General features: G+C 31.8%; 1 protein-coding gene across 2 annotated transcripts; it reads right to left on the reverse strand.

Moving 5' to 3' along the window:
- Positions 1–5,982: 5,982 nt before the first annotated feature.
- On the reverse strand, positions 5,983–15,762 carry LOC122015244 (sucrose transport protein SUT4-like). 2 transcript variants are annotated; one of them, XM_042572027.1, is made up of 14 exons: positions 15,268–15,762; positions 14,037–14,102; positions 12,862–12,960; positions 12,715–12,779; positions 12,556–12,640; positions 11,328–11,361; positions 11,117–11,216; positions 10,244–10,319; positions 8,650–9,009; positions 8,388–8,531; positions 7,588–7,821; positions 7,439–7,502; positions 7,320–7,363; positions 5,983–6,428 (listed from the first exon to the last, which is right to left on the reverse strand). In XM_042572027.1, exons 1-14 carry the CDS (start codon positions 15,532–15,534, stop codon positions 6,261–6,263), a joined length of 1,806 nt encoding a protein of 601 aa, XP_042427961.1. In that variant the 5' UTR covers positions 15,535–15,762; the 3' UTR covers positions 5,983–6,260. The 2 variants fall into 2 exon arrangements, with proteins under 2 accessions (XP_042427961.1, XP_042427962.1); XM_042572028.1 differs by having other exon boundaries at positions 12,715–12,757; positions 15,268–15,343.
- Between the last annotated feature and the right edge of the window lie 1,743 nt (positions 15,763–17,505).

Consider the following 17,505-nt stretch of genomic DNA (forward strand, 5'->3'; position numbering starts at 1 on the left):
TTACTGCTAAGATGGAAACGTCGACAGCCGACCATTGAAGGTTGGTCGTTTCACTCAATGGTTACGGATTCTTACAATAATCACACAGTTATGCATCCATTTAAGTATCCAGCAAGCAAAATAATTAATCATGTGGTAAAATATTGGTTGTTTTACTTGGAAAAATTTTACCCCGATCGGTCTGTCTAGGGCCGGTCCTGACTTTTGGGGGCCCTTGGGCAAAAAGAGAAAAGGGGGCTCTATAGGATTTTTTTTTTATTTATGTACAATTTAAATATAGTTTAATAGAAAAACTTAATAATTAATATATTTTATTTAAAATATGATAAACTCCATACAAAATATATTTGTCAAAATTTTTCAAAAAGTGCAACACTATATAAAATATGTTTTCTAAGTTTCTCTAAAAAGTATAATACCTACAAATATATATAAGAAAATAAGTATGAAATAATCATTGAAAAATCTATATCTTCTAGAATTTTGAGAAGCAAAATCATCAATAAGGTCTTCAAAATTAAGTTTTTCTAATACCTCATTTTCGATATATAGAATTATCAAGTCATTTACATTCAAATCATTATCATCATTTTCTCTTAATTCTTCCTACTCATTCGTTGAATGATTATGATCATCATTTTCTCTCAATTCTTCCCGCTCATTGATTGCATGATCATTTAGTTCTTCTTGATTACTCAATTGTTGCATGATCATTTAGTTTTTCTTGGCTTTCTTCTTATAATTCATCAACTGAATCTTTAAATGAAGAACTAGTTTTAAAAAACTTATGAAGAACACCTTTATGAGTTTTAATAATCTGTTTCACTACTTTTCTGCTCCAAGATTAATATTTCTTTGGAAACATATTTATACTATATATTTCAAGTGTAAAAATAAAATACACAAAACCAGTAACAAAACTAACAATAAAACAAACACAAGCAGTGAAAATAATAGTCAAAGAACAATAAACCCTAGTTTGTACTTGAAGCAATCAATATAATCTATTATACGATGATTAAAATTGGGATGATTTATTTAAATTCTTTTAAATCTATAAGAAAAAATATAAAATATTGCTCCAATATAATATTAAAAATTAATATTGAATATTGATAATAAGAAAAATATAGATAAGTAAGTAACTTACGTTGTAAGTTTATATATTGATGAATGATGAAATTAAAATTTTAATTGGAGAATAAACTTTTCTGATTTAATTAGAAGAGATTCAAATGAGAAGAAAAGAGGAAATCATACTTTACTCTTTAGAGTCTTATATAACTTATGTAAACAAATTAATGAATAAAGAGTTGTACAAGAAGTAAAATCTTGGAAAGAGAACAAAGAATCGTTTACCTTCCTTCTTCTTCTTTTTTTTTTTTTTTTTTTTTCTTAAATTTTAATAGAAAAAATATATTTTTGGACCTTTATTAAAATAATTCTATATATATATATATACCTTTATTAAAATAATCCAATAAAATATATTTTTTAGGTTTTTATTAAAATAATTTAATTATATATAATATATATTATATGTGCATATCAAAGTTGGGGGTCCCTAAAAATGGGGGGCCCTTGGCCGTCGCCCCTGGTGACATGCCTCAGGGTCGGCCCTGGTCTGTCTTTCGACGAGCATAGGTCGTCCTTACACACAAATCAACATGATTTAGTAATATTTAGGCCCTTTGCACCCCCACTATGAGCTCACAAATGAGAGAGAGTCTCTCCCTATGCATTTGTTCATAACATCAATGCTTATAAATCAATATAAACTAATAAAATTGTCTTTCCAATGTGGGACTAAAGGCTTATTCATAATAAAGTCTCTTTCTTCTATACATCTTTTTCATTCATATATATCCAGCAATCTCCACATGAATAGAAACAGAGTATGTGATAGCATCCAACAGTTGAATCTAGTATATGACTAATAGGTTTTACCATTTGAACATTCTGTTAAGACATGTTTACTTACTAGCTGACAATAGACACAATATCTTTGAACTATTTTATTGTCTGTGTAAACATTCACACATCTCACCTAGGGCTCTCCCTAATACAACTATGTTCTTATGAGTGTGTTCGTTGTTGGCTATGAACATGTCTAGTTTTGTGAGAAGTTCTAAGAATTGTACTTTTAATTCTTTTCGAAGCGTCCCTACTTTTTTCTCACATAGGCGATCTATCAAAAGTATTCCACATTATTCTACTAGATCATTAAAAGTCATGTACTTAACCTTCATCCTTCACTAATCCATTGGATTTTTTCCCCATAGTGAGCAACTTTGTCGAAGGCTCGAAGCAGTTAGGTTGTTCTTTTAAATCTGGTTCTTGGGATTTCCAATCTGCATTGAGTTTCCTTTACAATTTACATCAACACTTTTCATTGGTATTAAACTCATTTCTCTCGATGAGCTTGCAACTAACTTTCTGTTTAATCTTTTAGTTAGCGGATCCACTATGTTATCATTTGACTTTATATATATAGTCAACAGTGATATTCTCGTTAAAAGCAGTTGTCTAATAGTATTGTGTCTATGATATATACATCTAGATTTATTATTATACAGATGATTTTGTGTCTAGTTAATTATTGATTGACTATCGCAATGATACAAATTACCACACAGGTTTTGAATTCTAGGAACATCTTCTAAGAATTTTTGTAGTCATTTAATTTTTTCACCACATTTATCAAGAGTTATAAATTTAGATTCCATCATAAATCTGGTTATTACGATTTTACTTAGAAAACTTGTATGAAATAATTGTTGTATATCTCGTATAATGTAATTCATAGTCACAAATATATTTTAAATATCTTAGTACCCTTATTATCCATTTTCAATGTTCAACAATAAGATTATTTGTATATTTATTTAGTCTACTTACTATGTAAGCTAGACTCATCAAATACATCAGAGGTAACTAAAAAGTAGTAATGCCGCAAACAAAAGTAGAGGTGACACTTGCGACGACGACAACAACATTGTTGAGATTAAAGGGAGCTTCTGCTGCTAATTTAAAGGTGAAATATTTTATTGAATAAATAAAATTCAAATAAGGAGAGAAAAACAAAAAACAAGGTGAGAACAAAAAGAAATCGTAATAGACTACAGTGGCGACTCAATCACCATTCAAAACTAATGATTCCATGATTTAGAATCACCAGTTGAATAATTCAAAAAATATTAGTCCTTAATGTTAATCTTCAAAGTAAGTTATGATTTCGTTCCTAGTTTCGATTATTATTATTTTTATTTTAAAAAATATTTTAAAATATTATATATATATATATATATATGATTTGTATTTATTTTACTTATGTATCCCATATAGTAAAATTAAAGCTCATATAGTTTTGATTATTTTTTCATCCTTGTTATCTTAGAAGATAACATTATTATTCCTGTAGTGTTAGTTCCATTAGTATAAAAAATCTTTATCTTGTCATCATCTAAAAGTTAGATTTCTTGTATTCTTTTTTAACTCTAGTCCAATCACTAAGTAATTATACTTCCAAAAAGTTAAGAAACAAAATAGATCATTTTTCATCTAATAACAATAATTGACATTAGATCGGTTAGAATTTCCTTTTTATGAAACATGATGGAAAACTTTGAATCTTTTACGACCACGATCATCCACTATTAATTTTATTAAAATTAAAATAAAGTCATACAATAATTTTAAACTTCTTATTTGAAATCTGAATATACTCGTAGACGTTTAATTTATTTTTTTATAAAAGTTGTACTTATGATATTTATTATTTTAGACATTTTATCTTCTAATCCATAATTTAAACTATACTTTTTAAAAATATCATCTAAATTATTCCTAGTGTTTTGTATAATATTAGTACATCAGAAAATAATAATATTTAAATGGAATTAAAATATTATAATAAATAACTAATATTTCAGATAAAATATTTAATTTAATTCTAAGATCTAAAATAAATACAACTAAATAAATAAATATGATAAAAATATTTTCCATTTAAAATTCATTCGTAGTATATTTATTTAAAATTAAATAATATAAAAATTTATTATAATTAAAAGAGAAATAGGATAATAAATATTGGATATTGTCCAATTGCATGATTAAATACTTTTTAAAATATATTCTATTAGTGTAAAAATAAATATATATTGATATTATTACTATTTTTATAAAAAAATAAACATAATAAAATTGCCTATATTAAAATGAATCTTATAATAATTTATATGTATGTGAAAATTTTTTAGTATCATTCTATTAATTTTATAAAATCTACCCTATTATTTTATTATACATGGATGTACCTTAAATACAAAATAACAATTTTAATTTATTTTATTTTATTTTCTAAAATTTTAAACTATTTTGAATGTGTAAATTTAAAATATGACATACATAATTATAAAAAATAAATCATCAATAATAAATTAACATATAAATACAAATTCATTAATATTTACTGTATTAGAACCAACCTTATCAAATGATATTACAAGTATTTTAAAAGTTAATATATATTCTTTTAAAATTAAGCCTAATAATTAAAATATCTTGTGAGGTGTGTGCTTCATCAAAAATTTATTATGCTAATAAATATTTTTAAATTATCCCAGAGTTGACAGTTTAATGATAAATCATGGTAACAAAAGATGAATACGCTCGCCCAGACCAACACAGAGGAGGTAAATCAATCACGTACGACTACTAGTCTTTGGAATAGTGATTAGCACATAAAGAAGACATTTAACTTTGCCGAGATTCGAACCCCAGACTTCATGATGACAACACCTCATGCGCTAGCCACTAGACCCATTCGAGGGGACCATTTTAATAATAAATCATACTCATATATGAATGAATTTGTTAATGATTAAATATTATAACATAAAGATACTTTATTATCTAATTTACTAAATACTTCAATTAAATTTTTTTTCATATCTCACTATTTCTTTAAAAGGTAAGAGTAAATATTGATAAAAGAAAAATCTTTAAAATGTATTTAAATCTAAAACTAAAAGAAGATATTTTATAAAAATAAATCTAGTTAATAATTTTCTTAATTTAATATTAGAATATTTAAATAAATTAGAATTGATATATCCATTAGTCGATGAAAATTTAGATAATTACATTTGAAAAAATTCGACTCCAAATTCAGTCGAGTACTTCATTTTGATATTTCATATCAATGACCCATTAACCATCATCGATTGAAATTTATAGGTGCATTTCTCTCAGACAAAAGAATGTTTTTTCTCAAAATGTTTAGTAAAATAGATGATTTTAAATGTGGGGCATCCTAAACCTTAAAAGTTTCACTACTTCCTTACATCTCTGCATTAAAAATTACTGTGGTACATCAGTAAATTAAATATCATTGATGATAAAAGGTGACTATACTCATCCCAACGTCCTGTCAATCCTAATACAAAAGAAATAAATCATGGATGACTACTAACCTTTAAAATAGTGACTAGCGCATGAAAATATTTACCTCGACTATGTCGAGATTCGAAATCCAAATCTTATGATGACATTACCTCATGCGCTAATTACTAGACTATTCTAAGAGGACCAATTAAATATCACTGAGATTCATATTTAGAGTGCCCTTCCAACACCTAGATAAACTCCTTTTCATAGAATTGAAATTGAAAGCCATCAAGATTTAATAATTAAAAAGATGAGTAGAGAAGTTTACGGAAAAATAATGAAATATGTAAGCAAGAGATAAAATTTAAGGAATAATATTAAGTTAATCATAGCCATTACAAAACCCACAAATTGAAAGAGATGTAATATAATTTTGCAGATTATTTCTCAAGTTAAAAATTCATCTTGGTCAAAAGAGACACTTGTTTCCACAAATTATCAACAAAAAAAGAGGAAAATGTAAATAGTTGACTTGACCTCAAAGTATGGCAGCCAGAAAATAGACTACTTTGTTTTCTTTGAAAGAAAAATAATTGATACCAATTGATATTCTAATTGATTAAAACGCTTACAGCAGAAACGTGTGATAACAGAATACCTATAATACAAAATCATCATATTCAAGTATTGATCCTAGAGTGAAAGGACTAGTATGGGCATTTGATCTCAACTCCCTGTATCTTATAGGTGGAAGAATGTTTATTCAGCATAGATACATCTATAAATGATAAAAGAAAATTGGAACGAATATGAATGGGATGAGGCATTAACATACAAAATCCTATTGTAGAACTTGTGTTGGTAGGAAGTCAACCAAACCCATGAAAGCCGACCGAAGTATGGGAATTGAGACTTGGTAGCTTTACAATGGCAAGAATGCCAGCAGCGAAAGAGAAGATGGTAGCTAGAGCAAACGCAGGGATGTTTCCTCCGCCAAAAAGGGCGTCCCAAGGCCCTGCACCAATCGCCACAATCATCTGCAGTAAAAATTGCAATTGTAAAGCCATGCACTTGAATAATGTTTATTTGTGGATGTACAATGGCATACTTAATTTTTTTTTTTTCAAATCTAGAACATTGTCGCGTTTTTGTTTCAAATATAACACACATTAAATGATACTGACATAACATTTTCATATTTAGCACATCATACTGTTTTATGTATAACACAAGTTAAATTTCATCTTCTAATCACTAAAATGATGATGTGATGCAAACATGGTAATGGCACATAAGCCAACAGATTAACGTGCATATCAATATGAAATGTTAGAAATATAATCTACTTTTAAACTTGTAGATCTCTTTTTTGAGATGCACCTGATCCACAAGATGTAATGGCATGTCAACATCACATTATCATTTTAACAGCCCAAACATGAAAATCTGACACATGCTATATTTGAGAGGGGAAAATAGTATATTGTATTAGATATGAAATTTTTTAACACTGCTAATTTAAAATAGGGTATAAAGTTTATACTAAGTTAATTAATGAACCTTATTCTTAATGATCCACTGCTATTTCTTAACTCTTAACTGGAAGCATCACCTACTACTTGCTTTACCCAGAAGAGTGTATAATATTTTCGTTTTGCAAGCATCTAATTTTAGCACTTCCATTCTCGATACTATAGCAGTCAAAATCCATTCTATCATTTCAGCTTTGTACAACAGCAAAGAAACACAGAAGGAATCCAAGAAAAAACTAGTGCTTTTCTTAGATGTTTGAACTCTAGGCTCCTACAAATAAATTCAATCTACAGGATAGAGTAGAACAAATATGGAGCCCACAATTTTTAAGGAACTTTATGGTCAAATGTGTTGTTCATTACGTCATAACTACTAAAAAGTAGACGGTAAAGAACCTGAGGAACGACGATTGCAAGATTCAAAACTCCAATAGCCAGTCCTGCAGAATCAATTTCACTTTAGAATAAAAAAAGGAGCAAGTGGACATGTATAGATGATGATGGCACAAACAAACCTTGTCCACCACCAGTTCCAGCAGTCAACTCAGCAGTCATAGAGAATGGCACACTGTAGGTTATCTGACATATAAAATAGAAAATATATGTGTGCTGAAACATTTTATAAAAATGTCTTAAACATATGTCTGTGCAGATTGACACTTACAGATAGAGGAAAACCAAGAACTGAGAAAATAACCATTGCAGCCACTTTAATTGTATGGTTGCCTCCAATTACATGTTGAATATGCCTCGAGTCTTTGCTAATAGACAGTAAACTTAAGACCGTAGTGGCAGCCATACAGATAAAGACTGTAAAATTGCTCATAGCCCATACTAATTTTGGCCCCATTTTTCGGCACATTGGATCTACAAAGAAAGAGCCAACTCCCAGAACTATCTGTTGGAAGTAAAATCTCAGTCAAAAAATTGTTTCAATAAATATACCTTTAATGTTTGACTAAATTAATTGTGAACCATCATGACTCAATAATGAAGAGAGAATCAACATTCCACAACTAGATTTCTACCAAAATTCAAATGTTTTTAGAATTATTAATATTCTATCTGAAAATTAATGTGGAACAAAATATAAATTAACCATGTCAGGAAAGCATGACTAACAGAATTTTTTACATTATTCTCTAATTTAACAACCTGGTGGACTCTGGACTCAATAATTGTACAACGGTCTGCAGGGAGATATAAAGCAATCACAAACTTCAGTGAAACAGCTTATTGTGTACATAAAAAATCATATCATTGTCCAATGCTCGTCTGTACTGCCTTTCTACCAGTGGCAAAGCACGCATCTCTCATACTGGAACAAGTCACATTCTAATTCAAAGAATCACCTTTATCATGCTATGGCAGCATATGACTAAAACAGGTTTAACAGGTTTTACTCGAATCCACAAAAACATTACATTTGGAGGAAGTAAAATCTATTTGCTTATGGGATCTTACTGAATTCAATAGCAAACCAACTGCACCTTCTCTCACACCAGTTTGAAAATCAGTTTGTTCGGTAATATCCCCATTTGGATCCCCATGGTAGACTTCTCGTCCCATCCAGTCAGTGTCAAAGAGGAAAAAAGGGAACCATGATAACTACAAGTATACAAAAATAAAGTTGGTCAATTAGGTGAACCATGAGGTAGAGCACCAGCTGCAAGATAGGTGAAGTGAAAATAAGATGTGTTGATGAACATCAATTCAAATGGCATACCCAAGTAAGAGCCATAACAAGTAGCACTGAATGCATTCCAGGCGGTAAATGTCTCAAGCTTGTAAGAATGTTAACCAATACTGCAGCAGGTCCATCATCAAAGGCCACAGTTTTATCGCTCTCATTGCTGTGCTCAAATTCCAAAGAATCTTCCATTACACCTTTACCACCCATGGAAGAATTAATATGTAAAATTTGACCATCATCAATCTTCTCCCCATCTTGTCCAGATTGGCCCTGGTACTGTCCCGGATCTTCCAGGAGAGGTGAGGAATCAGATAAATTTAGCACAGTTTTTGGTTCCAGGGGAATCTCATTAGCAAAATATAAAGTCACAGACATACAAAACACCAAAAAAACCTGCAAACAATGAAATTATCTGGAAGTCATTGAATTGCCACCACACAAATAAAGAAGTGGAGAAAATGCTATATGGAAGTGTTGAGGAGCAAGATAAACAGCGATAGACTAGCATATTTTTCAATTCAATCAACTACATCAAACCAAAAGCTTCTTAGAATTCAATTTAATGATCAGCAAATAGGGAATTCATAGCAGCCTGGTAGACTAGAATGACCCTATATCAGCTGATAAGCATAGTCAAAACACCACCACATTTTTTTTTTTGTAACCGGATATCCAGTTCTGACGGCCCGGCCTTACATTACGCCCACCAAGTAAACCCGGGAAGCGTGGTGGCTCCTGACGTGGTGACCCAACATCACATGAAATTAGAGAGAGAGAGAGAGAGAGAGAGATGCCAAGATAATAAAAGCACAAATAGTCTTCAACAACAAACTTCAGTATCAGACTAATCGCTATATTGTCAAGATAATGAAATCAATTAGTATGATGAGGCTACATGAATGATTCATTTAACATGACAAAAAAGCTCTTGGACAGCAAAGTCATGCTGTTTACTAAAAAGAACAGCAATACTTGCCAGGAAGTATTACAAATTATAGAGAACAACATCTGAGAGTTAATTTTTTAATATAAAGTTATTTATCTGATGCACAGTCATCTTATAAGTAGGATGAAATCACCCTTGAAATTAAGAGATGATATTCCTCAGTAGGCCACAGCGAGGTGGATGAGTCCTAAGATTTATGAACAATAGTTAGTTATATATAGCATGATACATCAAATAGTCAATCCCCATTATACATACAGGGAACTATTAACCAAATTGAATGATAACTGGCCTAGGTTAGCTTCATTTCAGTACCAAAGATAGATGATTAAATGGTAAAAAAATTATAGTCAATGAACTTGTAAATGACTTAAGGAGCGTTTCGTTTCTATTTTCATTTTCTGAAAAACACGTTTTTCCTTTTCTTAGAAAATGACTTTTAGGCATTCTCTATTTTCCCATAAAATGATATCTCCTTTTCTAAATAACAAATGTGAAAATTGCCAACCAAACAATGTTTTCTATTTTCTTAGAAAATGAAAATAGAAAATTTACAAACCAAGCGCTGCCTTATTCTTTCTACATTTCCCAAAATATGTAGTGTCCAAGTACAAGTAAAAGAGTGTCAACAAGTTATGAGGTTCATGTTTAAGATTTTTCATAAAAAAATTAAAAACTGACCACAGCAACAAGAAAAGCAGCCTTCAGATTCCCACAAACTTCACAGCAAGCTTTCGTCGTCAAAAAAGGAAACCACCTACAAGAAAAAAACCGCTTGACTATTATGAATTTATGATGGTGTATATGGATAAATTGCAAAATATTGGCTTTGTATAGACTGGAAACTCAGTTCTGAAAAAAAAAACGGTTTGGCTTGCAAGTCTCAAGGTCATACTTATTTTTGCTTATGTATGTCGAGATTATTGCTAATGAAACTGGTGGTAGATTTTTAAGTCATAGTCGAGATTATTGCTAATGATTTCTTTCTTCAGGAAAGCTTCATGTATGTGGTCCATTCTTCTCCCAAAACAAAACTCCTTTTAGATCTATATAGCTGATGGTACATGGCTTTCCTAGATGCCTATGACGAGAAAAAGAAAACAAGAAAGCTTAAAATGGAAATCTAAATCTTTTTCTTGATTGAAGATTTCATCACAATAAGAAAGTCAAAATCAAAATATATGTGGATCCCCTACTGCTTGATGAGCTGTTCTGTAACTGCAATGTGCAAAGAATTTCTAAGTGACCATTTAGCATTCCATATTACATAGTTGAGGAATTCTAAAAATGCTATGAATATTTATGAATAAAGATGTAACCATTTAGTACTTTAATTACATATTCATACACATCAATTCACATGCCGTCTATGTACTCTCCAAATGCATGTGAATGTATATGTACTAATGTACATACTATGTACAATTATGTACGTACAGGCTCATCTATGTGGCTATAGCTACGTGTATATATTTGTTATATAATTAAACTGTCAACCAAAAATGGAATCAAATACAGTAAAGAATACTCAAGTATAGAGTTTAAGAAGCATACTTGTGCCAAAGCCCACTTGCACCAGCCGAGAACCCTAGTATATTGCCAAAAGCCATCCAAGAGCAAAATATTGCATTTGCAGAATTACACTGGTCAGGACCTATCAAATCACAACACATGGAATTTTTTCAATTAGTATTATCTTCAGTAAATAAAAAATAGACAGCAGTGTTAAATCAGTCATGTAGTAGAAGAAATGGATATATTTAACCTGAAAGATCTGCCAAAAGTGCACGAGCTGGACCCTGAAATCCAGTACGTAAAAGAAATTAGAAAAACTCATATTAAATGCAACAAGTTCTCAACTGTGGTTCAGAGTGTTATACACAGTGTCATACATTGTCCAAAATCTTGCAAGACTAAACATCTCAAATATGACGTTAGTTATACATATGCCAATTACTATTCCTTCATTTCCTATGTCATTAATAATCCAATCTCTTTAACCTTTATCTGTTTAATACTTATTCCCAACTAAACAAATTCATGAAGTTTAAAGGTTGTTATTACTTGATAGTGATCCAACAAATAACTTCACTAGATATTTGTGCCTGTGCTCAATAAAGCATAATCGGCTGACTTGCAGTTTGATATTTCAATGCAATGTAACCCGATGCAGCTTTAATACTATGTGGAAGATTGACCAACAACAAACTGTGATGATCAATAAGCTACGAACCAAGGTTTAAAATTTCGACCCGTGCCGAGATTTTGATCCTGGAACGAAACGATACAGTTTCGGTGTCGTATCGTGTCGTGCTGATATAGTTTCGGTATTTTTTAAATATAAAATATATTAATTAAAAAGTAAAATATTTAACATAAATATTTAAAAATTAAACAAAATAAACAATATAAAAAATAATCTTTTAAAAAATAAAAGATATGAAAATAGATAATAAATAAACAAAAATTTTATGAGGGTTTAATAAAGCCTATTTAGATTATCTTCATCATAACTAGGAGTTGATTAAAATAATTAACCTAAGTTTAATTAAAAAAAATCCGAAATCCGATACCACTCGCGAGCTCACGCTACTTCAGCTGTGTCGCGGGGTTGTGCAACCCCTCAGCCATGGCCACGGGGATCGTGTTACTCCTCCAACACGACCACGGTGGTCGTGCGACCCTTCTGTAGCGGCCGCAAGGTCGCACAACGCCTCTGTGGCGGCAGCGAAAGGGTTATGCGACCCCCTTGTTGTTGTTGCGGGGTCGAGCGACCCCTCCGCTGCGGCCACGGGATCGCGCAACATGTCACAGCTATCGTGGGTTTGGTGACGGGTTGTGTCGGTGCCGGTCGTCAAGCGGAACAAGATGTTTTGCCCATTTCGACCGTCTCGGCATGACACTTTAAACCATGCTACGAACAACCACATCAACTAGAAAAAGCACTAGAGCAATGCATAAATGGAAGCATAGATGAGCTTGTAGAAACATACTTGAACTGTATTGTTAGCCAGATCCAGCATCCAAAAACCAATTACAAAAACAGCAGCTGCTCGCCATCGTCGACCCTTATAAGTACTGCAATTTTGGAGAGAAACAGATAGTAATATAGAGCATTGATCTTTGTTATAAAGTAATTACATAAGACTTGCCTGCAATGTTCATCAGTATCACCTAGAAAGAAACCAATGTCGGCTGAAAACCCAATCAAGGTAACCTAAATCACAGTATAGTTAACTTTGATATATCAAGGCAGTGAATTAATTCATATAAAAAACAGATAGTGTTCCCAATTTTACAGCAAAACAAATCATGAGGCAGCCAATAAAAATGAAGGGTCGCCTCCTTCCATATTTCGAGTGGCATTTATCACTCCAAATCCCAACACATGGTTGAACCTGAGGGAAAAAAAAAAAGTTTAGACAGATGTCTTCAGATTTAGTATATAAGGTTTAGATTTAAAGCAAAAGCACCAAACATCTGGAAAGAAAATTTCTAGACCAATCATTGTTACATCTGTACCACAATGCAAAAAAATTCTTGTTCAGAATGCATATACTGTTTCTTTGCTAATGGATTTAAAATTTTGGTATAAATAGCCTGTCAGTCAAAATTAACATGGTAGCAAGTTGAGAGGAGGAACTTATATTTCACTTGTTATTTGTAACTTCAATCCTAGCATGAAACTGTGTGCTTGAAATCTGTCTGTATTACTGTTAAAAAATATCTAATGAATTAATTGAGTCAATTCATGCTTGAGTAGGGTCAGTCTCGCCTAATTCCAATGCACCAGCTCATACATGAGGGAAGTGTTTAAAATATAAATGTTGGATTGGTCTATTTCCTGAGACTAGATATAGGACAAGTAACCCAGCCAACGCGATAGGGAAGTAAGATCATCAAATGATGGATTGCTTGATTTAACTAGAACATATGAAGTAAGAAACAGAGAACTTCAATTTGAAAATTGAATTCAATGGAATGCAAGAAAGTACTCCATACAAACAAACAATAAAATACGAGTTGAATTAGCACTCATCTAAAAGAACTCCCTAAATGGGCTCAATAAATTATTTCTCGCAAGCAAACATGGCAGCTTAATATTCCTCTAATAAGAGGTCACCTAAGGAAACTAATAAATATAATCAAGTAAAATTACAGATTCCAAAACATAATAACAATTACTAAGAATCAATATAAAGCATAGGTACAATATTAAAACAAATAAGAAACCATGATGAGATAGTAATAAAAAAAATACTCAAATTTATTTCCAAAAGGATGATTGAGTTGAAAAGAAAAAAAAAAGACATATGGAAGCATTTACATCAATCAAACTAGTTGTGAGAATGTAAATTCCGACCAGGGTCTTCATAGAACAAATCTTCATGTTAAAATTTCCATAAAAAGTTGACAAATACACCAATTTCTGTATTCAGATCAAGCTGTGACTAGATAAATTGTGAATACTCACAATGAAACCAGTGACAGGTCCACAAAGCCAAATGAATGAAGAAAAGGCATGATCTATTCCTAGTGTCTGCAAAAGTCAAAGTTAAGTTAATTTATAGCTATAAAATTTTTCAGCTAGGCAAATAAGAGAAACCAAAAAAGGTGAAAATTGCAAGTATTAGTGAAGTAGTTGCAAACAATTGAAGGCAAGTATTGTAAATAATTGTTCATTATAACTCAAATTCTCCAAAAGAGAATTTAAAAATTGCAAAAAAGTATTCACCTTTGTGAAGTTTTCTCAGAAACAATTGTCAACACTTGACATGGAGAAACTGAAGGATCCCCAAAGTTCATAACTATTTTCCCAGGCTTTCCTTTATTTTCTTCAACTGCTTATATAAACTAAATAAAATTTCCTTGTTCGTGCATTAGTCATCTTTCTATGTCATACTCATTGGTCTTTCATTCCACTAAAATTTAACACTTGCCAGTATCGATAGGATTAATTTGGTACACTATTCACTGTCAATAGTTTTTGAACTACAAATCATTCTTCATGATGGTGGTTCCTGCATATGAAGTACCAAGACTAGTGTTCAGGTTATAAAGAGACTGCAAGAATTTTGTGGTTGGATTCACATAGTGAAGTTAACAATCTTATATTATGTGCGTACAGTCATGTGTTAAAAATCTTGAAGCATCTTGTGATTTCACTGCGGATTGAATGAAGATTTACCAATAAACATTAAGAACCTTCATAATGTCTACATGTTCTAGTTAATTTGAAGATATATAAAAAACAATATATTTTTTTTTTTCAGTTTCTAGTTGAATTATTGCTTAGGCATGCCAATTGCCAAGTGCCACCTAGGCTATCGGTTGGCCACCATGCCCTGATCTTCCTTGCATCTGCGTATACCCACTTTTAGATTAAAAGGCCCTGATAGTGTTAACTATCTCCATGCACCAAAGTAAAACACTTGTTGATTGCAACCCCGAACCTCCACCAATAGAACCACTCAGGAAATTTAAAGGCTAAAAGAAGGTGTCAGCTTATTTCACTAATTTCATTTTACTGAAGTGCAACCTACGTTCATAACTCATCAAAGAATACATCGCATACCTTAAACAATGAGTGAATATCACCAGATAAACATACTAAACCTAGCGTAAATAGAGAACTATTGAATAATTCTTTATCAAGCACCATAATCTGATGTGCCAGCCATCAGATCTAGTGTAACGGGTTGCACCTGGATATAAGGCGTCAGCAAGGAGAGCTGCAGAGCCCACCCGAATTGAACGCCGGCAGCGACCATGCAACTAAGAATCAGCGTTTTCAAGCTACTTCCTGTCCTGGTCGGTGAGGCACCTTCGGCGGCGGAGGGAGAAGAGACGGGGATACTAACCCCAGATCCATTGACTCGAGGACCGGAATCACCGTCGAGATGGGCTAGCTCGACCTCCGCTTGGTCCAGGTGACGGTATTGCAGTCGGTTGGGGACTGCATCAGAAGCCATGGTAGATACGGATCATAGATCCTGCGCGCGGGGATGGGACGGAATCAGGATGCGTTGGGGGAGAGAAAGGAGTTGTCCAGATCAGGGACGATGGAAGAGGACGAGTAGGGAGAGATCGTCAGGAAGAGGAAGGAAACTGGTGCGATCACTTGGAGGAGGAAGAGAAAGATGAATCGAAGAAATGATAGAAGTTAGAAGGAACAGAGGCCGCGGGCGGTGAGAAGCGAGCGAAGAAACATCATGAAGTTTTAACCGGGCCTGGCCTTAAAACGGACCGCTCTACACTGGCCCAGTCGACGATTGCTCGGCCAGCCGTGTTAGGTCAGACAGGAGGTATTTAAGTTTTTAAACTGATTAATTCTGGAGATAATTGATTCGGTCATACGAAAATTTTGTCCGATGAATAAAATAAATTTAGGAAACATAAATAGGTCATGATTGATGAGATGAGATCCTCTGTCTCGAAAATGATGTGTCCCTTGGTTGATCAGACGACTATGACATTCTCGTGATGCACACGTCATCCTTAAGATGTGATTTAGTACGTCCGTTCGACGAGGGGATACGGGAACATGTCATTTTCAGGACAGAGAATCTCATCTCATGACTGACAGCCCAGTATCATAAATGATTTGAATACCACGCGTATATGTCCAATATATATATATATATATATATAAAAGATTAGAATAACTTGGAGTTATAATTGAATTATATTTGAATCAAATACAAGTTCAAATCTAAGTCCTTATAAATACATAGTTAATATCTATATGAATAATTATGACAATAAATTTGGGATCAATTTTTAATAAGTATATAATATCTCATTGGAAGTCTAATCTCCTTCTTTGTAAAAGATTGTTACGCTAATATAATTATTCTCTATAATTTATCCACTTTAAAAAGTATGAAACAGCCTTAAAAGATGCTAAAATAATAACTTCACCTTTCACTATAAATATATTTGAATCAAGGTCAAACAACTCAAGCCGAACTCAATTAGAACTTGAGGCATAATTATTTATATTTTTGAACTTCAAATAAAATTCGAATCTTTCGTGTATTTATTCAAACGAATTCGAACATCAATATTTCATTCTATTGAAGTGGATTCGGTTCATTTTTTCAAACGAACTCGAATATCAATATTTTATACTATTATTTGGTTCATTTGCACCCTAATCCACATGTTAATTAAGAAAAATTTTTAATAGGAAATAAACAAAATAACTAAAATATCTACCTTATTAGGTATTTTAATCAACTTAAATATAAAATTATCGAATTAATTTCATCCCACCCTTCATCAAGACAACTCATATTCTTTTATTTTATTTTCTCAAATTGTAAATTCTCTCTAATTTTTTTATTAATCTCTCCATCTTTATAATTTTACTATTTACTTTACATTATTTTTCCTCGTGAATTTTGTAATTCCTGATGTAATTCCACTTATTCGTCCAAAGGTCGATTCACAGTGGGTCAGTCATTTTGCAAGGTGGGGCAAAGCGGGGTAAGTCGACTCCAGTGGATTAGAAAAATTCTAAACCAACTCAACTTAAGAAGGTTTGACGGACCAACCCATTAGGCCATCGAAAAATTAAAAATATATATATATAAATTAAAAATTTTAAATTTAGATTACAAATTAAACCGATTAAACTCTCCATTAAATTTTCTATTTTAATTTTAAATTTGATAGAAAAAAATATTTTTTTCTCAATCCGCGGGTGGGTCATTCCCTGCAGATAGCAAATCTAGATGGGTTTGCCCATCTCGATCCATCTTTAAATAGATTGATAAAATTTTAATTTAATTTATTTAAATTATTTAGCACGCTAAACCAAGCTAAATTAATGGTTTAGCCAAACATATCACTCTATAGAAAAATATGCTAAGAACAAAGGTAAATTTTTTAATTTTAAATTGTTATTAATACGTTATTAGATAAAAAATCTATAAATTGTC

The sequence above is a fragment of the Zingiber officinale genome, chromosome 8B, assembly GCF_018446385.1.
Source record: "Zingiber officinale cultivar Zhangliang chromosome 8B, Zo_v1.1, whole genome shotgun sequence".
NCBI classification, from domain to species: domain Eukaryota; kingdom Viridiplantae; phylum Streptophyta; class Magnoliopsida; order Zingiberales; family Zingiberaceae; genus Zingiber; species Zingiber officinale.

Bases quoted from the DNA above. Each gene is read 5' to 3' on its own strand.
- LOC122015244 (XM_042572027.1), bottom strand. From the start codon at position 15,534: ATGGCTTCTGATGCAGTCCCCAACCGACTGCAATACCGTCACCTGGAC. The intron at 14,103-15,267 runs GTGCAACCCGTT...TGACTTTTGCAG, and splicing joins TGCTGACGCCTTATATCCAG to ACACTAGGAATAGATCATGC. The intron at 10,320-11,116 runs GTATGCTTCTTA...TTTTTCTTGTAG, and splicing joins GCAAGTGGGCTTTGGCACAA to GTGGTTTCCTTTTTTGACGA.